General features: G+C 40.9%; 1 protein-coding gene across 1 annotated transcript in view; it reads right to left on the reverse strand.

Annotated features, from left to right (window-relative positions):
• Positions 1-13218: 13218 nt before the first annotated feature.
• The window catches only part of fat3a (FAT atypical cadherin 3a), a 191530-nt gene continuing 177822 nt past the window's right edge, over positions 13219-26926 (reverse strand). The window contains exons 26-28 of the mRNA XM_053423465.1: positions 25547-26259; positions 23827-23940; positions 13219-16002 (exon numbers count right to left, since the gene is read on the reverse strand). Of these exons, the coding sequence (XP_053279440.1) occupies positions 15380-16002; positions 23827-23940; positions 25547-26259 (1450 nt within the window). The 3' untranslated portion in view covers positions 13219-15379. The remainder of the gene's footprint in view (positions 16003-23826; positions 23941-25546; positions 26260-26926) is intronic.

The following is a 26926-nucleotide window of genomic DNA, read 5'->3' on the forward strand; positions in this document are numbered from 1 at the left end:
TGTTCCTCAAGATGCAATGGACGACGACAGTCCTCTGACAGTTAATGTATGTGACTCTGTTGTTGTGGGTACCAGCATTCAGGCAGAAAATCCTACTGGAAAATGAACAGACTCAGCTTTAGATCACTCTCATACAGTTTCAACACAGCTTCCTGGCTGCTTTACGAGTGATCACAACTACACCATGTTTCAGTCTCCAAGAGCCCTTAAACGGAAAGCTTCTGCTGCAGAGGAAAAGCTGTGTGCAGCTCGCAAGAAGCTGAGGATGAGCTTGCAGATGACTAGGAGATGGAAGGCAAGAGTTTCTTCCTCAAAACATATTATAGTTGTTCTTCAAAACAAACTCCTAATTTCAAGTGAGTGTTCCTCTCTTCTTAATTGCCTTGATGATGTTCCCAGAGAGATCTTTCAGAGACTGCAAAAGAGGAAAAAAGCAGTCTTTTCAGAATCCTTGAAGCAATTCGCAAGTACGCTGCACTTCTACTCTCCAAAGGCTTATGATTATGTCCGAGAGAAGTTTCACTTGGCTCTGCCTCATCCTCAGACCATCCGAAATTGGTACAGTAGCATCTCTGCGGAACCCGGATTTACCGCTGCTTCATTCATAGCTTTGAAAGAACATGTTGCTGAGCAAAAGAAGGACGGAAAAGACACAGTTTGTGCATTAATGATGGATGAAATGTATATCCATAACCGAACAGAGTTCGGTGGTGACAACATTCATGGCTATGTTGACATCGGTGCTGGTGAGATGGAAAATGTTGTGGCTACACAAGCATTGGTACTTATGGTTGTTGCAATCAATGAGTCCTGGAAGATTCCTATTGCTTACTTCCTTATCAACAGCATGACAGGAGCAGAGAGAGCAAACCTCATCCGAGAGAGCCTTTTTAGGCTCCATGAAATAGGAGTTAGGGTTGTCAACCCATCAAACCAGCAACCAAACTCTGTGTCAAAGCCATTCTTGATGAAACCGAGTCACTTCTCCGAGGGCTTAAAGTTAAAAACAAATGCAACAGACTTGTCTACTTGTATTCGACTCAGAAGAAGACACCCATCTATGGGTTCATTGCTTGTGGCAGAAGTGTCATGGGCATCTACGAAGACCTGGTAGAGCAGCCAGCTGCCCCATGCCGATACCTTCTGACTTACATACTCAGTCAGGACCACTTGGAGCTGTTCTTCTCTTCTATCAGAGCACGTGGAGGTTACAACAACCACCCCAATGTAAGACAGTTCCGGGGGGCATTTAAGCGCCTCCTTGTGAGGCACCAGGTGAAAAGGGGCACAGGTAACTGTCTCCTTCTTAACAATACCACCATCCTTGAATCAACACCTGCAGCCGTCGCTTACATCACAGGCTTCAATGTAAAAAAGATGAAACAGAGGGTCACATGTATGCCTTGCTGAGAAGCACTCACCTCAGAGGATTCAGTGCATCAATTTATGACTTTGAAGAACAGAGGGGGATTACAGAAACCTTCACCAGGTGTAACTGCTGTTTGTAAAGCTACGGAAAGATGCTTCAAGTGGCTTCTGAAAAACAATGAGGGCAAGGCTCCACATGGAAAGGGAACATCAGCTTCTATTGTTACCCAGGTTCTTTCTGATTGTTCTGAAAAGAGTCTCTTCCCACAGCTGCACAGCCACATGTTTGACATGTGTGTTGAAGCTAATCATGTCCATGTCCTGGTGAAGATGGCTTCTGCGTGGTATTGCAAAATTAGATTGAACCACATAGCAAGACGAGAGACAGAGAAAATGAAAGAAGGCAAGGTAGTCCGCACAAAACTTACAAAGTTAATCCATTTTTATGGAGAATAAGTTGTTTGGTCATTTCTGCGGCTGGTGGTTTGCATCTTGATGAGTGCGGCAGAGCATACAAGGGATATTCTCTATCTTGCCCTATGTTCTAAACCGGGACACCTTATAACTTTGTTGCCTCTGACAGTAGGTGTTTAGTTTAAAAAGGCACAGAGGTAATGATGTCTGATCTACTGGGCGGGCTACATGGCTTTCATAGTACTGCCAATGAAGCCAGTAGCCAGTCAGATTTACCCCGAGCCTCAGTGTACCCTCAGATTCGGCCTGTAATGCTATTGCGATTAAAAGCCTGGAACACTGATGACACAAAGGTACACAAAGGAAGCTATGTCACTAGCATCGACTGGAGTCTGCATAAACGGGACCAAAAATGATATTGATGTGGTAACTGTCATATAAAATACATATGCAAGCTCCCTGTTCATTTTTATGTACATAGTTTAAAGGATTGTTGTTATAAGTCAAGGAACAGTTCACTGTATATAAAAAATTCACCAAAAAATATATATAATGCAAAGCACTTTAAAAAAATGTATTCTGAAGTTTCATGCAAACAGTTAAGTTTGTTACTTGCACAGTTCAAATCCATGGTTCTGTGGATAATGTTTTACATATATTGTGGTTATTGAAGTGCGTTATAGTAAAACAGTAAGTTAGTATTGTAGTTCAAGTTTTGGGGAAGTTCTAAATATTCTGAGTTATAGCTAGAGCTTCTGTGGCATTCAATGATACTGTTGTTTAATGTTGTCACCATCACCTACCCTCTCTTTTTCCCTTTGTATATGTGTTCTCCAATGTTGTATTTTATGTTTCTTTCTGTCTTAATGTCCCTGTACATATTTATTGTAACCATTTTTAGATTGTTGTGTGTGTTATATGTTCCCTCTCGTGGCTTGCACCTTCCAGAAAAAAATCCAGATTACAAGTTTTTTTAAAGTTTAAAAGTTATTATAAATGGAAGTACTAAGATGTATGTACCTCCTGGGGGCTTCAAAAATATTTGGTGATAACAGCATTGTGGCAACAGATGTAATACTATTAATACTTTTCTTCTTCTTGAGTGAAAAAGAAAACCTGTGCTGTAGGTGAATCTGGTCCAGGTTGTACTCCATTATGTTAATCAGCCTGAATTTGCTGACCTTCTCCATGTCGTTGATGCCAATATGAGAGATAAGGACTGCTTTGCTATTCCTCGCAGGGAGTAGTAAAAGGGGAGAAAAGGGCAATTCCACGGTGGCCCATCCCAGCCGAACCAATGTATCACATATCGGTGTGTTTTCGAGTTTTCCTCCAGGTGACTCAGACAGCCTGCACTAGTGGATGTCCAACATGAGGAGACAGAACATGACTCCAACAAGACTGAACACTAAGTGTCATCACTTATGCACTGACTCCAGGTACAGACTTGTTTTCATACCTTACAAACAATCAAAGCAAAGATAATGTGGAATAACTCCATACTGCATTGTCTTGGTAGCAGGGGTGGACTGGGACAAAAATTCAGCCCTGGCATTGTCTGTCCAGACCAGCCCACTACATTATCAGTGGACACCACATAGAAGTCCACAAATCTCGCGGCGTCTTCTCTCATGCATACTACTGTTACCACCTAGCTCAAAGATGGCAACAAGAAGGGAGGCTACACACAAACCTCTCAAGCCAAAAGTAAATTTATTCAACTCCAAATCAAGATAGCTCTAATTACGTAGTGGGATGTGTAAAATATGTTACGCGTCAGTGGTGTAAACAGTGTTTGGATGTGTGAAAATAAGGTGTGATGTATGTTGTAAGTTGCAGAAGCAAAGCAAAACAAAGGCTGAGGGCCCCATGCTCCTGGAAGCAGCCTTTAGATCTGCAGCTGAAGCCCAGCCCAAAAGGGCAGGCCCAGGGTGACGCCCCTGCCAGCTCTACCTGTGTCTGGAAAACAACTCCTCAGGCTCTCACATGTCAAGTGGTCAACCTGAGAAGGACATGGATACATTATAATGTCTCTAATCATCACAAATTAAGTATGATTTCATAAAACATAAAAAATTATAAACTCACCAGACTAGAGGAGACTCAACAGACAAACTTTGGTACAGTGAAGGCAGAGAGTGGAGGCAGACAGAGAGCAAGTCCTCGAACATGGACAGAGGGGGAACAACTCCTCAGGCTCTCACATGTCAAGTGGTCAACCTGAGAAGGACATGGATACATTATAATGTCTGAAAAATAAAGAAAATGTTTTCCTCTGTCCTGCACCTAGAGTTGAGAACTTTTTGGATGTGTGTTTCTTTTAAAACCTTTTGAAAATTGTTATAATTATGAAGTATGAATTTATACATTAAAAAATACATGATAAACTTACCAAATTCGAACAGTGGTCCCAAATGTCCACATATAAAACAGAGGGAGAACGACTCCTCAAATATATCACAACAACCTGTAATGGAGAATAATTCATCATTTAGTGTACATGATCACACCATTAAGGATCAACACATAAGCACAATAAAACTTCTGAGAAGAATTATTAAAATGAAAAATAATGAATTACTATCCGTATGAATGAACTGTTGTGCTTACTGCTCGTCACAAAGCCTGAGTGGCCTGGCTAGCTTATGCAGCAACACTAATGTGATGTTTTCATTACGACACCTTACTAGTGTTTTCCAATGCAAAAAAGTCAGATCATTGTGACAATACCTGAAAATGCTCAAGACAGCACTATACACAGTCATTTGAAAACTACAGTAAAAGTAACACATTTACACACAAATTATACCTATTAAATAGTTATCACCTCAGTAAACAATAAATGAATTGAAAGATTACAATAAATTCAATGGCAAATATTTCAAATTAAACTAATTATTCCCTATAGGTTTACTTGTATTCTGTTTTCAATACAGCTTGATTCTGCATCTCTATTTACAGCTCAGAAAGTTTACTGTTGCTATGGCAACAGTAAACGACTTTAGCAGCTCTTAGCTAGCTTAGCTAAATCATCTGAACAATAATAACCCATCATATCACAATTCGGCATATTAAAACAAAATCAAAAACTTTTCTACTTTGTTTTGGACATGTCTAAAAAATGTAGCCCTAGCCAGCCCCAGGCCAACGTTACTTACCATATCTGCCTTTACTCGCTCATCATTGTCGAGTCCTCCTCGCTCGTCTCCCGGCGCACCTGCTGCTGCTGGGCTGGTGAACCCGGCACCAAATAGGTCCGTCAGTTTGGCACATTTAGCAGCCTCCACCTCCAGAGACTTCAGCTTTTTTTCCCGATGCTTCTCAGCGCCACCCGGGCGTTTTTTACTCTTATTATCCATTTTAAGTTTCTGTCTCAGCAGCAGCCCGTCCCGCGACTCCCCCCGCCAATGCCATGAGGTCCCGCCCCACCCTGGTTTGTGTTGTGATTGACAGCACTGTCAGGGCTCTCTTAGCCTGTCAGCCCATGATTGATTGACAATGACAAACAATAGACCAATAATATGTGTCGATGCTGGCAACACACTGCTAGCCCTCTGTAGCCAATTGGCCGGCCCAATTGGAGGGAATTTAGAGAGGAAGAAGAGAAAAAAAAAAAACATAGCGGACCAGACCGGCCCACATTTGGTCAACGGCCCACCGGGACGATGCCCGGTATGCCAGATGGCCAGTCCACCCCTGCTTGGTAGTGCACTGTTTAATTCAAATACAGAGTTGAATATCCACAGAATTTTTAGGACTGAAACTTTGTTCATAAGTAACACTTCCTCTACAATAACGCCATACTTTTATGTTTCCTGTCATTTTATTAGGGACGGACGAGCCTGAAGGACACAGCTGTGCTGACCGTGTTCTGTCTCTTATGGGGAATTAGAAAAATAAAACACTGGGTTTTTATCTAAAGTGTATCTTTTTCCTTCTTCCTCTTGATGGTGTTGTTTACCTGAGGGGCGATCTTTGTGGCGCTGAGTGCTTCTTTATTGCTGTAAGTTTGTAAATGCTCCAGCTCTTGCTTTGTTTCCTTTCCTCTGTTAATGAACATTTCCTAAAAAGTTGTAGCCAATCAGCTGTTTGAGTTTCTCCAGGAAAGTAATGTGTACGAAGACTTTCGGCCTTGGTTTAGAGCTAATCACAGCACGGAGACAGCCTTGGCAAAAGTCACTAATGACCTTCTATTGCTTCAGATCAGGGATTTGTATCTGTCCTCATCCTGTTAGATCTCAGTGCAGCATTCGACACAATTGACCATCACGTTTTATTACAGAGACTAGAACAGTTAATTAGCATTAAAAGAACCGCTCTAAACTGGTTTAAATCATATTTTTCAGATCGATTCCAATTCGTGGAAATTAATGATGAGTCATCTGTGTGCACCAAAGGTAGCCATGGTGTTCCACAGGGCTCTGTGCTAGGCTCAATAAAACCTGAACAATGTAATCAATTCATAAACTCCAAGCATGTCTCAAGGACATACAAACCTGAAATTTTCTCTTATTAAACTCAGATAAAACAGAGGTTCTAATACTTAGCCCTAAACACCTTAGAGATACATTATCTAATGATTAAGCTGCGCTAGACGACATTGCCCTTGCTTCCAATGAAACAGTCAGAAACTTGGGAGTGATCTTCGATCCTGAGTTGTCCTTTAGTTCTAACTTAAAACACATTTCTAGGACAGCCTTCTTCCACTTGTGTAACATCTAAAAAATTAGATATGTCCTTTCTCAAAAAGATGCAGAAAAACTTGTCCACGCCTTTTTTACATCCAGACTTGATTACTGTAATTCCTTATCAGGCTCTAGCAGTAAGTAATTTGCTGCAGCACGTGTCATGACAAGAACAAAGAAAAGAGATCACATTTATCCTGTATTAGTTAAATCTAGAATAAAATTTAAAATTATCCTCCTCACCTTCAAGCCCCTTAATGATATGGTACCATTATACCTCAAACAGCTGATAGTACCATATCAACCCACTAAAGCACTGCGCTCCCAGAATTCAGGCTTACTTGTCTTTCCTAAAGTATATAAAAATAGAGTAGGAGCCAGAGCTCTTCTATCAAGCTCCTCTCCGAGGGAATTATCTCCCACTTTCAGTTCGGGAGGTAGACACCATCTGTAAGTTTAAGAGTAGACTTAAAACCTTCCTTTTTGATAAAGCCGGTCCAGGCTTGTCTTAGAACGGCTCTTAGTTATGCTGCTATAGGTCTAGAATGTTGGGACACATGACACATAGAGCTTCTCTTCCCAGCTTATCCTTCCTCTTTTCAATCCTTATCACATCAAAGAAATGAATATCTCATCAACACATGTTACTGATCTGACTTCTTTCCCGGAGTCCCTTTGCCTTATTTTCTGCAGATCCAGGGCCAGGGCTGCAGCCACATCGTGGATTATGATCTGTGGATCGTGTATCAGAGAATGTGATCGTAATGGTGGATCCAGTATGGCTGATCCTGATAATAATGGCGGATCCTGTATCGTGTTGGCATCTGATATTGGTCGAGGACCACGATCGAGGTGGCAGCCAGGGGCGGCGCCTGGCATAGGCGACATAGGCGGTTGCCTAGGATGCAAAATGCAGAGAGGGCGCCACAAGAGGCTGATTTATCATGATGTGATACATACGTTAACCAATGCAGTAACGTCACACCATCGTCCTCTAACCCCGGGGACGCAACGGAGGCTGAAGCGCTGCAAAGCACCTCGAAAAGCTGTGCGCCTCCTTACCGTGCCTATGTTAATCAATCAGGCTGTTCACACTGGCAGCCAAGCGCAGGGTAGCGCTGGGTAGCGCCGGGAAGTGCCTGGAAGCTCCGTGGTCGGCTCAGGATCTACAGCAATGGTTGTAGGGTCTATTCTGTTTCTCATGTTTACCGCGAGCGAATCGGGCCAGAAAGCACACTGATAATATATTTAAATGACATAAGTGATATATTATATAATATAAAAATGATAATTGATAAAATATGCACCCCATACTTTTTATATCCCCACTGATCTCCTGGAATTTCAATTTCCCCAGATTTTTCCCCCCGCATGATGACATTTTCCCATCGTAAACTATGTACTTAATCCAAACATTTGTCAGTTACGTCTAAACAGACAGAAACGCAAAAGCACACACTCTCTTGTGGGGGGCGGCTATAGGATTGCGTAGGTCAGTCACCTATGAAGACCATCATCATTTTCCCCCCGAACTGGCATGGAGAAATGCGCTTCCTGTGTGAACAGCAAGGCGGCTGCTCACACGAGAATTGCGCATCATTACATGAATAGCGATCAGCTGTAAGTACAGTACAGACAATTAGACTCTTTTTATATTTTTTACTAGATATTTGAACTGCTTTTTATAGCCTACATTCAGTATTGGATTTGTATAATACTTTTTGTTAACTTGTTTTATTAACTACTGAATGTAACCTCTGGAGTGAAGGTAGGAATTTGCATTTGTGTGTGCGGGTGTGTGTGTGCAAGTGTATGTGTGTGTGGTGGGGGGGGCGCCAATCTGAAATCTCGCCTAGGGATCCAAGATTGCCAAGGCCGGTCCTGGTGGCAGCTGATGGTAGATCCTAATGGCGGCAGTGGACAATGACTGTGGACTATAGTGGCATCCGATCATGATGGTGGATCATGATCTTGCTGGCTGCTGGCTGCTGACCATAGACTATGATTGCAGCAGGACTGCTTAATATATAGTATTTCTCCTCAGATACTCAACCATTCCTGACAATAATCCATCAATTCATTGACCTTCAGTTACGTTATCTTGATGATGTTCTCCTTTACACTTGAAATCTATTGCACTTATATCCGTCCTGGGAGAGGGATGTCTCACATGTGGCTCTCTCTGAGGTTTCTACGTTCTTTTTACCCTGTTAAAAGTTTTTTTTTGTAATTTTTCCTTACTCTTGTTGAGGGTTAAGGGCAGTGGATGTCACACCTTGTTAAAGCCCAATGAGACAAATTGTGATTTGTGAATATGGGCAATACAAATAAAATTTGATTGATTGATTGATATCGTTGACGAAAGCCAGAGCCTTGTTTGATTTGAGATATTTTAAAGTAATGAGCAACTTGGATGGGTTCATTAAGCAGTGGTGCTATAACTACATAGTATGTTCTGTGACAGACGATGTTTTAATATTTAACATATTCTAGGCAGGTGTTAACGACTGGTCTGAACTGTACAACTTTATTTATTGTCGAGGTTATATTTGTATTACTTTTTCAAATGGAGGTTTTCTAAAGATAAAAAGTCTGTCTGTCTCTCTCTGCCTCACTGTCTCTCTCTCTGTCTGTCTGTCTGTCTCTCTCTCTCTGTCAGAGTGCATACTTAGAGTGAGTGTTGTGTGCTACAGAGAATTAGTAAGAAAGTTATGTTTTTCTACCCATTCTTTGCTCTTCCTTCTTTACTTATAGTAGTAGTGTGTTTCTGTGTAAGTCGTAATGTGTGCAGTAGTAGTATAGGCGGTGGAGGCGGTGGTTGCCGGTGTGACTGACTCTGTGCAGTATGGCTGCTGCAGGTGGCGGCTTCGGCCTCGACAAACTAACACGCCCAAATGCCATCAAACTGTGTCCAGTTATGAACTGCTCTTTCAACAAGGTCAAGCTGGTGGAGTTGAGGTTGTTGGCTATGATAGCATAAAGTCTGCTTCCAGAATGAACAGTGCTGTGGTAATTTTTCTGGAATGCATAGAGTGGGGAGTGAAATCTTGATTCAAGGCTCTTTCACACCTGTATTGTGACTGATCAGTCCTGCTAGAAAGGTAGTTATCTCAATGTGCCCCCGTTCCTGAAAAATAAGCTTTTAGAGAATGAGCTGGCGAGTCAGGGTACAGTCAATGTCCCTGATAAAGATGATCCCCATCTGAAATACTGAAATATTTTTGCTTCGGAAATGAGGGACATTTAATTTGCAAGTGCCTAGAAAGAGCTGGTGAGAGCTGGTTGGCTGCTTCTGCAGGGGGTCCTACGCCTGCCTTGGCTGGTGGTGGTTCTGCCGCTTCTCCGGCGGGTCCTCTGCCCTCCTCGGCCATTGGTATTTCCGCTACCTCAGCGGGGGGGTCATACACCTGCCTCAGGTGGTGGGGTCTCTGCTGCCTCCGCACTGGACCCGCAGCCTGCCTCGGTACTGAACAACCAACCTTCACTGACCAGGAAGCTTTCCGACTCAAAAAACGAATGTCCAAAATCCGAGCACAACTGCCAATGATGGTTAAACTCTGTCTGTTTTCTTTTACATATTAATGGTGTCAGAGAAGATGTGAAGAGAGCTTCTCTGTTCAATCTGTGTAAGATCAGGAAAATAAATGTTGTCTCTCCAGGAAACACACAGCACAGCTGAGAGCTAAGCTGCATTGAGGATGGAATGGGATTGGCAGGTTTTCCAGAGACTTTCTACCTGTTTCCTCTGCTACAGAAGACATTGTAGAAGGTAGCTTGTTCAAAATAAAAGCTGTGTTGAAAATGTAAAATTAACCTTCACTTATGCTTATGCTCCAACTCTAGGCACAGAAAGAGTGGCTATGTTAAACACGTTTAACTCTGTTGTTAACTTATGTAGTCAGAATCAGAATCAGAAAGGATTTATTGCCAAGTAGTTTTACACCTACCTGGAATTTTCTTTGGTAAAAAAGGTGCATACATTGAACATAAAGCATAAAAACACAATAAGTACTACAAAAACACAATAAGTACTTCACATAAGAAAGAAATAACTATACATAAAACAAACAAAACAAAATAAATACAAGATATTAAGGCAAAACAGGAGAGAATGAGGATGTGCAATGTGCAATATACTGTAGTGTGTGCTAATGTAACACAGTATTGAGGCGTGCCGGAGGGAAGAACCTCAAAGAGTTTGTGACCCCGGTGGGAAGGATCAGCCACAATCTTGCCTGCAAGCCTCAGGGTCCTAGAGGCAAACAGGTTCTGTAGAGATGGCAGATCACCTTCTCAGCAGAACGGATGATATGCTGCAGCCTCCTTTTGTCATTTGCGGGGGCAGCAGCGAACCAGATGGTGATGGAGGAGGTGAGGATGGACTCGATGATGCAGGTGTAGAAGTGCACCATCATGGTCTTTGGCAGGTTGAACTTCTTCGGCTGCCGCAGGAAGTAAATGGCTTTGGCTTTTGCATTTATATAGCGCTTTTCTAGTCTTGATGACCACTCAAAGCGCTTTACAGTACAGTTTTACATTCACCCATTCACACACACATTCATACAGTGCATCTATTCATTGCACTTAGTTATTCTATGGGGGGCCATTCAGGGTTCAGCATCTTGCCCAAGGACACTTCGGCATGCAGATGGGTCAGACTTGGGATCGAACTGCCGACCTTCAGGTTGGAGGACGAGCACTCTACCCCTCAGCCACAGCCGGTTTTGGAATCAGAGTAATATGTCAGACAACAGCCTGCTGGGCATACAGTAGGTCTGGTCTACTTGAATGACATGCGCCATCACTTTCTCAGCCTTGTGGCCAACACTTTGCACAAACGTTTCTAGTCAGTTCAGAGCAAAGCTAGTTCTTCATCTTCTGAAGATACCCTTAATTGGACAGCTCTCCTGCAGCTCTAAGGTAACTGTCCTTTATTTATATTGTGTTACGCCCCTGATCTAGGGTAAAACAGAGACATAACATGTGGTGCTTCTCCCCACTCCCAAGCAAGCCAGTGTCACCAGGTATTTTCGTTTAGGGGTAGCTTTTTATTTTTACAGTGGAAGTGGTTTCTACCACACATGTCCTTTAAAGGCTGCACCCTTATAATCAACGACCGGTCTTCTATGCTATTGCACCGACTGCCATGTGTGGACCCCTCAGCACGTCTGCTGGCCAAGATGCAGGCGGTGCTGTTGGACTTCTTCTGGGACCATCTTCACTGGGTCCCACAGAGCATGCTGTACCTACCAAAGGAGGAATGTGGACAGGGGCTGGTCCACCTGGCCGGCAGATGGATAGCCTTTTGACTTCAGTACATCCAAAGATTCCTTGTCGGACCCACAGACCTCACCTGGAGACCCATAGCCCGATCCATGCTGAGTCGAGGTGGGGAATTGGGCCGTGCTGAACCTCTGTTCCTAATGAACCTGAGGGATCACAAACTGTCCAACCCTCTATGCAGAAGCTGCTTTGCTCGGCGGGGTCACCATCACACAAGTGGTGGATCTACAGTATGTAGACCTCTTAGGATCTCTCTGTGTCTCTCTCTCTCACTCTTCTCTTGTGTGGAGGTGAGTGGTGATGAACAAAGGAATAAGCTATTAGTGCCTTGAGTTTACAGCTAATTAGCCAAAAGACAAAAACAAATCTAGTTAACTTGAGTTTTGCTAATGTACACTCATGAGCTACTAGCAAATGTATGAGTTAGGGCATACAGGCTAATGTACTGTACTTAAGGGGAGACACTACAGGTGAATGGAGTCAAATTTGTATCTAATAATGTCCTCACAATCGACACCTTAATATGCAAAGAAGGGATTAACTAATTAAAATGCGCTAATTTCTATACATTTGCCAAGGCACTGTAGGTAAATAGGAGGGGGAAAAAACTAAAACATTTCACCACATAACTTCCCCAGTAAATAAGTTACATCAAGACCCATGAATTGTTATGTTTAAATATGCAGATAAGCTTGGTGGGTAAATTTAGCAGAAATGAATGTGTGTGTGGGTGTGGATGTCATTGCAGCGCACCTCTGAAAGGGGTTAGAGGGTTGGCAAGATAGAGCAGAACTACGTACTAAATATGTATAAATATAATTTTATAAGCTCTCATATCTCAATTGGTTTTGCTCCCAATTTCATGGAACTTAAAATTGTAGGTAGAGACTGATCAATTTCAATATGAGCATTATCATGTACTCTATTGTAAACAAAATATACAATCTTAGCTGGTATACTTGAAGATTTAATTATGACAATAGATGATGAGAATGAGGGAGTTAATTTCATACTTATTTAATACATTGGGTCAATGCATTAATAAACTAATATTCATTTAGTTAAACGTAGTGCTTATATATTTTGCAGCTACAGACAAATTCTATTTGGTGGAAAATGGGGCAAAATGTCTCTTTTGATAGTAAAAGGTGCAGATCCCTGCCGTAAACAGATTCCAAATTAAAAAACATCTGTCATCTTTTCAGGCCCCTCATCAGTTGAGGGCAGCATCGTTGTCCCTAAAAACACCTCCTCTGTCACGGCTTCCTTAATTTCACTATGACTATTATCACTGCTCTGTTGCAGCTTGTTTTCAAAATAACAACAATTACTGTACAATAAGAAAAAATGTCTACCCATCTCCCAGAATCTCTCCGTTCACCTCTAGTGTTTGTGGGTGAATCAGCTGTGAATAAAATAATACAATAATCACAGAATAGAGAACAGTTTTTATGGCGAGCAAGAACCTTTTTATTTTCTGCACTGAATTAAAAAAAGTTTAAAAAAAAAGATAATAATTTTATACACTCAGTTTCTGCAGACAAGGAGACATATTTTTTACACTGTCTAATGTCTTTGAAAGCAAATATTTGAAAATAACTTCAGAAATGTATCAGAACATCCAGCATGAAAGAATTAAACAAAAACATTCCCTCCTTACGATAACAAGATGCAAAACGTCATCTGGGATGTAAATGTCTGAATTCAGTAATGTGCAATACTCGTATAGTATTGAAGTGGCTTTCTGTTGAATTCAAAAGCAATACTACAAGAGTTAAAATCAACTTTGAGCAAGTCAGTGTCAGAATAAGAATGATGAGAACATATTTGATATTCCACAGTCTCTTAATGTCCACATTCACATCAAACAATCAAAAACAAGCTCATTGGCAGCTCAGGATTGCCCAGGATTCCATATCTACAAAATCTGCATTTTAACATCCTAGTTATGTACACTTTAAGGTTTAAACACAAACATACATATTTTACAAAGAGAAAGGTAGCTGCATGTCCAAGTGGATCAGGCAGTTCTACAGTATAGAACAATACAGTGATGATCTGAAGCAGTCTGTTCTGGACCCCGGATGGGAACTAAGCCATCAGTGACCGACTTCTGTCTGAAAAAATGCTGAGAAGTAAGTATCAGAAAACACGGAAATCAAGAGTTTAGCATTGTATCTACTCCACATGGATATCTGGAAATAAATTGTGTAAACGTTAAAACTCAGCTTTACAGCATAACCAGCTGGTGCTTTTTACCGAAGGTTTTCACCACTGAAGGGACATTTTAACCTTTAGAATTGTTCTTTTCACTGCTTCGAAAAGAACAATTATAGTGGCATACCGCAACCTGCAGGATTAGTGAATATGGCACCACTGTATTTAACCAAAAACACCAGGACAAGCCCAAAACAAAACTCTAGTGCAACGTAGATAAAACAAAACAAAAATGACTGAAGCTAAGAGTAGCTGTGGTTACTAATATGTATTTCAAAGGATTTCTGTCTCAGTGATACTACTTAACTATTTGGTTATGTGAAGATAAACCTTTTAAACACACTGTTTTCATTTGACTGCATTTATTTGTGAATATTATTCAGACTATTCAGGATAAATTTTGTCCATTACAATTAAAAGTCAGGTGAAATAGAGCAGCATTAGACTTTGCTTTTGTTATTACAGTGCAATGGCATTGCACGTGTAGTAGCTGGTTAGCTATTTATGCTTCACAGAGACTCAAACGTCCTGATTAACGTAGGACAATGTTTGGCTGATAATAGCATAAAATATTTGCCCTAGTCTTTAAACACTAAATATAAATACTCTGATCTGGTTTGTGATCTTGAGACAACAGGCTTTGAAATACATTAGAAAATACATCAGCTATTAGCTTCATCACAAAAGATAAGGCAATTGAAATAATGATGACATAATGGACATTTTGTGCTCTGAAATAAGATCAATTAAATGTTCTGAATTGATGTGGCTTTGATATTTCTAGAAAAGGAGCAAGCACATTCCACATTAAAAAGAATAAATAGCTTTTTGATAAGTTGGCCAGAACATTGTTTCATACTTATTCCCCTGTAAGGTCATTCTATTTTACAAGTCTGTACAAGCTTGGATCACCACAACAGGTTACAAATCCAAGAGGGAAAATGGAAATTGTGTTGTTCTTTGTTTGTTTGTTTTTTTGGAAAAAAAATGGTCCGCTGGGCTTCTGTGGAGGAGCAGGGAACTAAACAACCCTTTCACTTTCATGATTGTCCTTTCTCTTCTTTCAATGTTTCTCAACCTCTTTTGGATTTGTCTTTCTCATTCACTTTCTCAATACCATTTTTCTCACATGACAATTGACTCCCAATTGAAAAAGGATAGTTTTTTAAAAGATTTGACACACAGTCAATAAGTCGTTCTTGGTATCGTACACCATTTACATCTCTGGAATGGGTTGCCTGAACAAGTAAAAGGCAGTTTTAAGTTTGTGATCTCAATATTATTCTTCCAGAATGTGGTTGTAGCAGTACCTAGTGTTGCTGACAAAGCATGTCTTCACCTGTGATAACATCCACTTCTGCATCTCCTTACATCCACCGTAATCTTATGCTCCTTCTGACCCATTCTATAAATCACACCTCAGTCTGCTGCTGTGAGTCAGTGATGATGGTCACCCCTCGACGAAGCTCGTCCATACTATCAAAGTCACTGCCATGTTCAGAATCATCGAGCCCACAGGGAGCTGACATGTCTGAGGCTGATGATGCTCCAACAGATAGTCGCATATTTGGTGATACTGAGTCATCAGTGTCCCCATTTCCTGGGGTTACACCACAAGCGCTAAAGTTCCCATGAGATGTCTCCCCAACGGGTAGCTGGTGAGGAGGTAGGTACTGACTGGGATGGAAGTGTGGCCTGGAATGCTGAAGCCCAGTGCCTCCAGAGCTCAGGGTGCTCTCCTTGGAGGCTGGTGGATTGGTGGGCAGTGGTGCGTAGGGCTCTGGATAGTCCTCACCTGTGGGCAGCGGAGGTGGCAGCTGGTCCTGGCTCAAGAACTCTTCATGAGGAGGTGGGTAGTCACTGTCAATGTCGTAGCCCCCCAGGTAGTAGTCTGACTCCAATTCACGTGTGCTTCCTTCAAGTCGGGGCACTGAACCTGCTACTTCGCTGCCAGGACCGGTCTCATAGCTTGGCACCTCTTCAATGTCTGACAGCCTGGTGCTTGGCATCCAGTCTGATGTGTCCCAGTGATATGCTGGACAATAGAAGGGAAGATGGTTACTAACTTTAATCAGCACTTTAAAAATGAACAGCCCCCGATGTGGCTGAGCCAACAAACTGGTTTCATCAATGTAGAACTGTGCAGCAACATGCCCTGAGAATGCAACAGGCACAGTTAACTCAGTAACATCAACATTACACATAGATGTTGAAGGTCAAGTATATGACATGGCACAACCTGTACAGAAACCATTTTAGGTCTATGGTGATATGCGACATGCACAATAGAAGCCTTTTAGGGTCGGGGTCACAGGTGTCACAGCATGCTGAGATCATCATGAAAAACTGCAGCAATCAAGCCATGGTGAAGAAAAAACTGCAATATATGATTCTGGATGTTAGAAGGATACAACAAATAGCTGGTAGATTGTCCTTTTGGTCAGTGTAGCAATCTACTGTTATTGTGGATTATGGGTTGCTAGCTCAGATGCATCATGTTGCCACTGGCAACATTACTTAAATGCAGTGTGAATATAATGAATAAGCCTCCATACAATCAGCTTAGTCGATGTGTTCCACCACAGCAAGAACCTCCTCATCAGAGCCCTTGTGAGATGATATTTACAAAATTTACGGGAAGCGACTCACTGAAGTCTTGTAGATGAAGACCACTTTCTCTCAGACTTAAAATATTCATATGTCTAACAAGGGGCTAAAACAGATGCAGTGATGCCTAAATTTGAACACCAGAACTAGAACTACAAATGTTTCCATCATGCGTATAAGAGATTTCATATGTCCTAGTAATAGAACAAACTAATAGACTTGATGTGTCCAGATTTGATCCTGATGATGTTTTCCTCTACACTTGACATCTAGTGCACTTCTGTCTGTCCTGGGAGAGGTATCCCTCACATGTGGCTCTCTCTGAGTTTTTACGTATTTTTACTCTGTTAAAAAGGGTTTTTAGTAGTTTTTCCTTACTTTTGTTGAGGGTTAAGGCCAGAGGATTTCACACCATGTTAAAGCCCTATGAGACAAATTGTGATTTGTGAATATGGGCTATACAAATAAGAGGTGATTGATTGATGATTTTCTAATGTTGCAAGTTGTTAAGACTCAATGCAACATAAAGAGACGGGAATCATGGAGTCCTACTGGAACATACATTGTCTCCAGATTCAAGCAAAAAATATGAATTATTGGCTAAATTTGTTAAAGCATTTAGAAAGGAGGAGAGTTCTTGACCCATTAGCGCCTGTCCTGTATTGAAATCAGATAAAACCCAATTAGGATATGCTATGTTATTAGCACTGGAGCTAAGAGTCTAAATGAGGAAACTAATCATAAGTTTTGGCTGACCAAGAAGACAATGTACAAAGAAATCTTTAGAGTCATTAACTGAAGTCATTTAAGATCACATGTGAGTGAAGTTAAAACAAAAGCATTGAAAAAAAATAAAATAATAGATATCCATGCATCAGGCAGAATGCAAACAATCTGAAGACTGAAACTGGGAAAACTCATCAAGCAATAACCGGTACAATACAATTAAAAGATAAAAAGATCCAAAGGATTATAGTTGGCAAAAAATCCGGGGACCGTTTTGGGGTATGGAGGGGGGAGTTAAATGACAGTCCTGGCCTGACAAGTCAGCTAAGCATGATGGGGTGGTGGGGTGGGGGCACATATACACAGATGTAAAGAGGTAGAAAGATACAGGGGTAGAAATTTAAAAAAAGAGGTTGGATGTTGGCTTCAGGTTACAGAGCTCAGAGTACCTCTCTAAAGGTGCAACTAATTTATTGCTTTTTTGGCAATTGGCTTTCCATGACAAGGTTTAGAGTGTAATACAAATATAAATGAAAAATGTGTAAATAAATACAATCCTCTTCGAATGAATAACATCTGCCTTTGTGTGGCTTACTTCTGTCAAGATGAAAGAATTAAGTTATATTCTGGAGACAGATGATGTCTTAAGCAGAAATATAAATGTCTATACCTGATGCATAAGGAAGACTAGGTTCATGGGTCTCATATCACCACATCACAGTGGTCATATACCATTAGATTTTATGTGGAGCTACCATATAGGAAAAATATATACAGCAGTGGATTTATTTCACTTCAGTAGAAAAGAAAATAAACTAAAATAAACTAACTAACTAACTAATTTAAAACAGGTTTAAAGTGGTTTAAGTGATAGTAACAGCCTTGTAATTCATGGCACTATACGCATATGGGAGCAGATAAAATCTTATATTAAGGCTCCAAAAATGTATACTGACACTCCCATTTGTAATAATCACTCTTTTATACCAGGCATTAACGATGCAGCTTTCTTTGACTGGAAACAAAAGGGTATTGTTAACATAAATGATTTGTATATTGAAGGATGTTTTGCCACATTTAGACAGCTACAAACTGCTTATAATATTTCTACCTCAAGCTTTTTCAGATATTTACAAATTAGAGACTTTATTCGTAAAAATGTAACGAACTATCAGAGCCTGAATAGGCACGAAACTCTTGAGACAATGAATAAATTTGATCCGGCTACTCGCGGGGCGGTTTCCTTCTTTTACAAAATTCTTCATAAGGGAGCTGTGCTGGGTACCGAGGAGCGTAGGCAGGCATGGGCAGATGAGTTAAATTTGGAACTGAGTGATGATATTTGGGATGAATGTTTGCGGAATGTGCACAGATGTTCAGTTAATGTTAGACACAATCTTATACAGTTTAAAACAGTCCACAGACTTTATTATTCCCTGGAGAAGCTAAACAAATTTTACCCTAATGTCTCACCTGTCTGTAATCAATGTAAGTCCATGATAGGTAATTTAGCACACTCATTTTGGTTATGTAGCAAACTCCATTCATATTGGAAAAGTATTTGTCAATGCTTCTCTGAGGCTTTTGGGAAACGTTTGGAACCTGACCCACTTGTGGCAATTCTGGGAGCTACAAGTCCCTTGTCTTTTATTAATAAATACGAGAAGAAGGCTATTGAATTTGGGATGGTGCTTGCCAAGAAATTGATATTACGTGTGTGGAAGTTGGACTCTGCGCCTACATACGACCTGTGGTTAGGAGAAATGTCTAACACGCTGCATTTGGAGCGACTGAGATACTATAACGATGATAGAGGAGATGTGTTTGATAAGATTTGGGACCCTGTACTAGGATTCTTTAATGGGTAGGCCGCTCTATAGTGCTTTACTATGCATATGTATGTGTATTTTTCTTTTTTATTGTACTCTGACATTCACTTGACAAAACTTCTGATCCTTTTACTTAATATTTATGTTTTGACCATGGACCGCGGCTACTAATTTTGATGTGCTTTGTTCTGTATGTTATATGTGTTTGTATGCACTGTCTGTTCTAAAAACTGAAAACTTCAATAAACATATTTAAAATAAAGTGGTTTAAGTGTTTAATAAACAACACCTAAAAAATTTATTCCAAGATTGTGATGATTCAAACACTAACAATCATTGTTAATTGGAAACAAGACAATTATGTCTGCTCTCCACTAGCCTTAGATAGGTCTGTAGTTACCATTTTGGTGTATTTTTAAAATGGCTCTAACAATCCACTGGCTTTTTAGTGGGGCTTAGTGGGGGTGACTGATGACTAATGACTGAATATAATTATTTGTCATTTAAAAACATGTTTGGTAATTAGCACTTCAAGTATCTGAAGGCAGTCTATGGATGAAGTTATTGCATAAAACCTACTTCAGCTCTAGAGAGGTTCCAAGTTGAAAAATGCTTCTGATTGAGATACAGCCTAATATAGCCACACATTTTTTATTTTGTCTGCTCCCTGCAGATGGATAGATGGATAGATGGATAGATAGATAGATAGATAGATAGAGGAAGAGGGGTTGGTTTTCACCTCTGTTGTAGGTTTGACCATGGTCCATGACTGACACTGTCAGATGGAAGAACAACATAATACAGAAGTTTTAAACATTGGATTCTGAGTGTGTCCACAATTGTAAATGTATGTTGGAGAGGCTCTGGGCACTCCTCAATTTACTTGCTATCATACCAGTGTGCAGTTCTTGATATTCAAGGAGGTTTCTATAAAACTGCTGGTCCCCGATTGAGAGGGCAGCTGATCTGACCCCACTGCTTTTTTACAGGAACTGGTCTTTGAAAAACTATTCTGAAAAAACTAATTTGAAAACAGGAAATAAGTTGGACAAACTTTCTGACTGGGATAATTAGCGGGAGAAGAAATAATTTGTAAACATGATTAAAATTTGATTGACTGATTGTACACAAAGGGGTTCACCTACATATAGATACAGTAGATTACACACATGTGTATTTAACTTGGTTATATCAATGAAGATAGCTCTTTTAGAAGAGACACTGTAATAACAACACTGAGATAAGAGAAGAGTGGAGTAACGAAAGGATAGACACAAAGGGGATGAAACATGGTACCTTCACTTTCGATTGTGTCGACTGCATCATTGACCAGTCGAATGACAGTCACTATGGAGGCTTGTGGAAGGAAAAAAGGAGGAAACACGTTTTGAAATAGAGTCATTCAAAATTAAAACATGGCGTTTTCAGGTGTGTACCCTCACACCTATGGCATTACTTATGGTTGACACTCATGTCTGCAGAGATGATTGCCTGGTGCGCCTTATACACAGTAAAGATTCCTGCTGATTTTGATGTTTGGGGGCAATTAACATACAACACTGTACAGTACACAGATATGGTTGACATTACTAAACAAAGAAAATGTACTCAATTAATGCAAAGACAGCTATGTGAGAACAAGACAAGTTTATGAAGTATAAAGCCACTCAAACATTTCTACATTTAGCATCTGATGACACCAATCTGACTTTAGCAAGCACAGGCATGACAATTGCAACATGTTCAATCAGTTGATGATTATTGTTGAATTATGACCAATGTGAAAATGAAAAGAAGTGAGAGCAGCCGATGTAGTGAAAATGATTCACAAAACAAAATACATGGTTCCAGCACAAAGACCATGACCACCAACTTGACTGCTGTGAAGCAGTCAAATCCTTTGAGAAGCTTAAAATTATGCTGCTGAGAAATCATTATAAGGATTATGCACAGTTGTAAGAAAAAGTTTGTGAACTCTATGGTCAGGATAACATGGCAGAGAGACATGTGTATGACATACGACAAATGTCCTCAACTACAATCAAAGTGAGGATACTATGGCCATGTGGAATGTAACCCCAGATGTGGAGGAAAATTTGACGAGAAGAATGAAACTAAAGTCATTGACCATGCTGTTTGTCCATTCTACCATTACACAAGATTGTGGTGCTAGAGGGGTTAGTAGGGCCCATTCTCTGAGCCGCAGAGTTAAGTATATGAATCAAGTCAATATGTCATTGCCATAAATGTTTTTGTCTTCCTCCGAGCATGTTTTTTTCCTCATCATCATGAATTTATTCGATTTTCGATGGACAATTTGTAAACAAAATACCTACATGTATATTTGTACCAAAAGTTCAACACCTGAAAGACCTGCTACTTGACAAAGACTTGCAGGACTTTACAGGAGCCATTTCCTGGCTCCATGTTATCCCAGGAATATACAGTGCCTTGCATAAGTATTCACCCCCCTTGGACTTTTTCCCATTATGTACTGTTACTAACTGGAATTCAAATAGACTTAAATAAACTTTTTCCCGTTTGATCAACAAAACATGCATAGTACTTTGGAGGTGCAAAATAAATTTTATTGTGACACAAACAATAATGAGAACAAAAAAGTTGACATCTGTTGGGTGCATAAGTATTCACCCCCCTGTGTCAATACTTGGTAGAACCCCCTTTCGTTGCAATTACAGCTGCAAGTCTTTTGGGGTATGTCTCTACCAGCTTTGCACATCTAGAGATGGAAAGGTTTGTCCATTCTTCTTGGCAAAAAAGATGAAGCTCAGTCAGATTGGATGGAGACCGTCTGTGAACCGCAATCTTCAAGTCTTGCCATAGATTCTCTATTGGATTGAGGTCTGGGCTTTGACTGGGCCATTTTAAGACATTAACATTCTTTAATCCAAACCATTCCTTTGTAGCTCTGGCTGTATGTTTAGGGTCATTGTCCTGCTGGAAGATGAACCTCCGCCCCAGTCTCAAGTCTTTTGCAGACTGCATCAGATTTTCTTCAAGGATTTCCCTGTATTTGGCTCCATCCAGCTTTCCCTCTATTCTGACCAGTTTCCCTGTACCTGCTGAAGAGAAGCATCCCCACAGCATGATGCTACCACCACCATGTTTCACTGTTGGTTATGGTGTGCTCAGGGTGATGGGCAGTGTTGGGTTTTCGCCACACATAGCGTTTTGCATTGAGGCCAAAAAGTTCAATTTTGGTCTCATCTGACCAGAGCACCTTCTTCCACATGTTTGCTGTGTCTCCCACATGGCTTCTGGCAAACTCCAAACGGGATTTTTTATGGATCCCTTTCAACAATGGCTTTCTTCTTGCCACTCTTCCATAAAGGCCAGATTTGTGGAGTAGACGACTAATAGTTGTCCTGTGGACAGATTCTCCCACCTCAGCTGTGGATCTCTGCAACTCCTCCAGAGTAACCATGGGCCTCCTGGTTGCTTCTCTGATTAATTTTCTCCTTGTCCGACTCTTCAGTTTGGGTGGACGGCCTCCTCTTGGTAGGTTTGCGGTTGTGCCATATTCTTTCCATTTTCTTATGATGGATTTTATGGTGCTCAGAGAGATGTTCAAAGCTCTGGATATTTTTTTATAACCTAACCCTGCTTCATATTTCTCCACAACTTTATCCCTGACCTGTTTGGTGAGCTCCTTGGTCTTCATGATGCTGTTTGTTCAGTAATGATCTCCAACAAACTCTGAGTCCGTCACAGAACAGGTGTATTTATACTGAGATTAAATTGCAGACAGGTGGACCCTATTTACTAATTATGTGACTTGCAAATGTGACTTGTGAATGCAATTGGTCGCACCAGATCTTTGTTAGGGGTTTCACAGTAAAGGGGGTGAATACATATGCACTCAACACTTTTCAGATTTTTATTTGTAAATAATTGTGAAATCCATGTAATATTTCCCCCCACTTCCAAATGATGCACTATTTTGTGTTGGTCCATTACATGAACTCACGATGAAATACATTTTAATCTGTGGTTATACCATGACAAAATGTAGAAAAGTCCAAAGGGGGTGAATACTTATGCAAGGCACTGTAGCTAGTCTTGTCTCAGTAGACACTAGTGTCTATAATATCTTTCAAACATATGATTTAATTATTAATTTAAGATAAGACTTATTCGACCAAGGGCTCTGTGTCTAAATCCACTTTTGCCGGTTTAATCTCACCAGCTGGACTGTCCTCTTCCTGTTTTTAATTTTTGTACTTGGAAGTACGGAACTGTAATTGCTATTTTTTTGGAGTACAAGGAATGAAAACTGGAACTGCTCAAGCCATTTCTTAAATAACTAAAGTGCCATTAGTTTATTTAGAGCATGTCTTTATCTCACTGATGACGATAAGCTACTGCAGTATTTTAGAAGAAAATAATTCAGAAATCTAAGTATTAGATAACAATACAAATTTATTATATTATAGTGATCCGAAAAATAGCACAAATGTTTTCTCACAAATGTATGTAAATCAAGTGTGTGATTCAACTCATTTCCCATAAACCTAGATGAGCAAAGCTTTGAATCACAGAGACAGTCAGTGTAACCTAACCAAGAACAAGAAAACAAAGCATTTTAAAATACCCACATAAAAAAAAACACAGAAACACTGCAGTAGTTTGAAATTCTAGGAACCTGAATCGCTCTTGTTGTGAGAGATGTGTCTTACCATTGTCATCACATGAGTCAGACTGGAAGGAGCTCAGTGATTGGACCTCTGAGTTACTGCCTTTGTTGCTCCCTGAGAAACACGTTAATTCTTCAGCCATGTCAACCATTTTACCTGCAAATAAAGATCAGGGATTCAGGTGGGTCAGAGTGTAGATTAGAATAACTACCTTTCAGTTGTATACCCAGTCCCTGTTCCTTTCTGCTCCTTAGTATGTTAAATAGTAGCCAGATTTTTTTGCACAACATTTTTATGTAAAGCTAAGATAAACATTGACTTTTGGATATTAAATGCCTTTAGTATAACATTGTATTCTTTTAGACATTTGTGCCGCTCACTATGGGAGCTGTTGGGTTTCTCTATGAGAAACTTTTAGGGTCTTGAGCTTCTATGTAAAGTGCCTTGAGAAAATGTATATTATGATTTGGCACTATACAAATCAAATTGAATTATATATTCTTTCATTAGGTATCACTTTACCAGTTCTGCTAGCTAGTATAAACTAGGGATGCACCGATTTATCGGCCGAACATCGGTAGCGGCCGATATTCGCCTCGTTTACTGATATCGGCAATAAACTTTAAATAGACTTTCACCGATATCATTGGCCGATGTTCATATTTGTTGTAAAACCGCTGGACACGTGCCGCGGCTGGGGGAGCAGTCGCTCCGTCGCCCTCCTCTCCGCGCCGCCGGAGGCTCAGTGTGCGGCACCGGGAGGTCCTCATCCGGTGGCACCTCACGGCGTCACTGGTGCGGGGGCTTTCTTTCTCTTGGACCGCGGGGCGGTGTCCATCGCCGGCGCGGAGGGGACTGGGTACGCGGTTTGCGGCGGCCACTCTGGACGCGTGTCGGGCCCTTCTCGCGGATCACCTCAGCTACGGCGACCGCTGGGGGAACCCTCCGGCTGGCGCCTAGCAGCTGACTGAGAACTGGTGCGGACCAGGGGAATCCGACTGTTTAATTAAAACAAGCATCGCGAAGGGCCACGGTGGGTATTGACGCGATGTGATTTCTGCCCGACACTAAAAACAGGTAAAACTGAGGAGGGCTTGTTAAGTTATCTTGACTCACGCAGTGTAACTTGGCGTAAAAAGTATGAGCGTAGCGTCTGTTAAAGTAATTTATTCTCATGTGCATCGGCTCTATTCATCCGTCTCATGCACAGGTAACAAGGGAATTGACAACATACGTCATACACACAGAAGCCGTAACACATCTAATAAACGGGCAATACTGCTATCGTAAAACAATGAGAAGAGCGTTCTCTATAATGATACTTTAACAGGGCTGTTTTATACAGGGTAAAAAGGTGCTGTTTTAAATTATCCTTGTGGTATTTTGACCAAAATATGTTACAGACATTTCATTAAGATCCCGAGGAACCATTTCAACTTGCGGTAAAATGGGCATAATATGTCTCTGTTAAATAAAGTTAAGTTAAATCAAATATTGTTTCATAAATCTGATTCAATTTGTGCTCATTAAAAGATAAGAGTGATGAAGGGCTGAATTTTTTTTAAATAGTGCTTTTTAAATAATGATTTAATTAATTTTCTGGCACAAAAGGGTGAATGAATAATAACAAAAAGAAAATAAACAAATATCGGTATCGGTATCGGCTATCGGCCAGATTGTTATTTTAAATATCGGTATCGGTATCGGCCAAGAATTTCCATATCGGTGCATCCCTAGTATAAACACATGCACATATACTTACCCTCATCACTGTCCCATGGGCTCTTGTGTATGGAGTCACAGTCTGAGCGACAGGGTGACACTGGCGGCAGGTTCGGGGCCACACTGCACACCACCACCCCCCTCCTGGTGGTTCCTGAAAGAATCCTTGGGGTTTCCAGGTGAAAAGTGCTCATCTCTGTATGCTCCACACAACACCCATCCACCATCTTCTCCAACGTCGAGCGTGGGTCTCCTTGGAAACATGGTGTGTACGCCATGGGCCTCACAGGAACCTGTGGGGGTCCAATCATCCCACCCTCCCCCAACACGGTGGACCCGAGCCCTGACTCTGAGTACAGGTTCAGTGGGTCTCCGGGTGAGCAGTGTAAGGTCTTAAACTGAACACCATTGGCTTTGTTGAGGAGTGCTGCAGTGGCTGGGTCCTGGACCAGAGACAGGTTGTTCCTTGAATAGTTCTTCTGGAAAACCTTCTTTCGGAAAGCGATGAAGAGGATGATAAGGATGATGATGACAAAAAGAACAACAGCGATGCCAATCAGCTCCTCTTTACCGACCACAGTCGGACCAGCCTGCATGTTGGGGACGACGACGGGGCGCAGTCCGCAGCGCTGCCCCACGAAGCCTGCCGTGCAGTTACAGTAGAAAGACCCATGAGTGTTGACGCAGATGCCACCATTCTCACACTCGCCCTCTGGATTGCTGCGGTCACATTCGTTCACATCTTCCTCACAGCTGCAGGATGGAGATCACGTCCCAAAGGCCAAAGAAAAACAGAGTAAAATGACATGCATTGACGACTCAGAAAAAAAGGTGAAGGCTTTTACTTAAGTAAGATGCTATCAAAAAGTTGGCTGTGCCATTGCTTTGCACAACTTAAATTAGAATGTAGTGTCACTAGTGGAGGCGCGAGAAGAAAAAAAAAATGATTTTGGAAATACCTGTTTTTACCATCCATTCTTTTAAGATATTAACCCTGATATTTAAACACTAATGAATCAGTTATTTTTTTTAATCCACAAAGCTTCATAAAAAAATGGTGTGATATATTGTAAACTTTTATAATGTCATAATTTTAGGCAGATGTGTATAACATGCATAAGGCTTCTTGTATGTTTATTTATTAATCAACATCTAAACTTAAAACTACATTAAGGTGAAGTACAATCAAAAAAAGTAGGTCTAAACTCTGCTTGAGTTTCTAGTTGATTCAGTAGGCTTGTCTTAGAATTGTGAAAATTGCCTCAGGGCCATTATTATTTAAGTTTGACCCAAACATTCCTAATTAAAGCTGTTTTTAATGAAATTATCACTTATTGAAACACATAAAAGCTGGGCCCTGGTGGTAGTATACTACTTCATGAATACGGCCTTTTATGTAAAGGCCTAATTACAATGTTAA

The sequence above is a fragment of the Pleuronectes platessa genome, chromosome 5 (assembly GCF_947347685.1).
Source record: "Pleuronectes platessa chromosome 5, fPlePla1.1, whole genome shotgun sequence".
Taxonomy (NCBI): Eukaryota; Metazoa; Chordata; class Actinopteri; order Pleuronectiformes; family Pleuronectidae; genus Pleuronectes; species Pleuronectes platessa.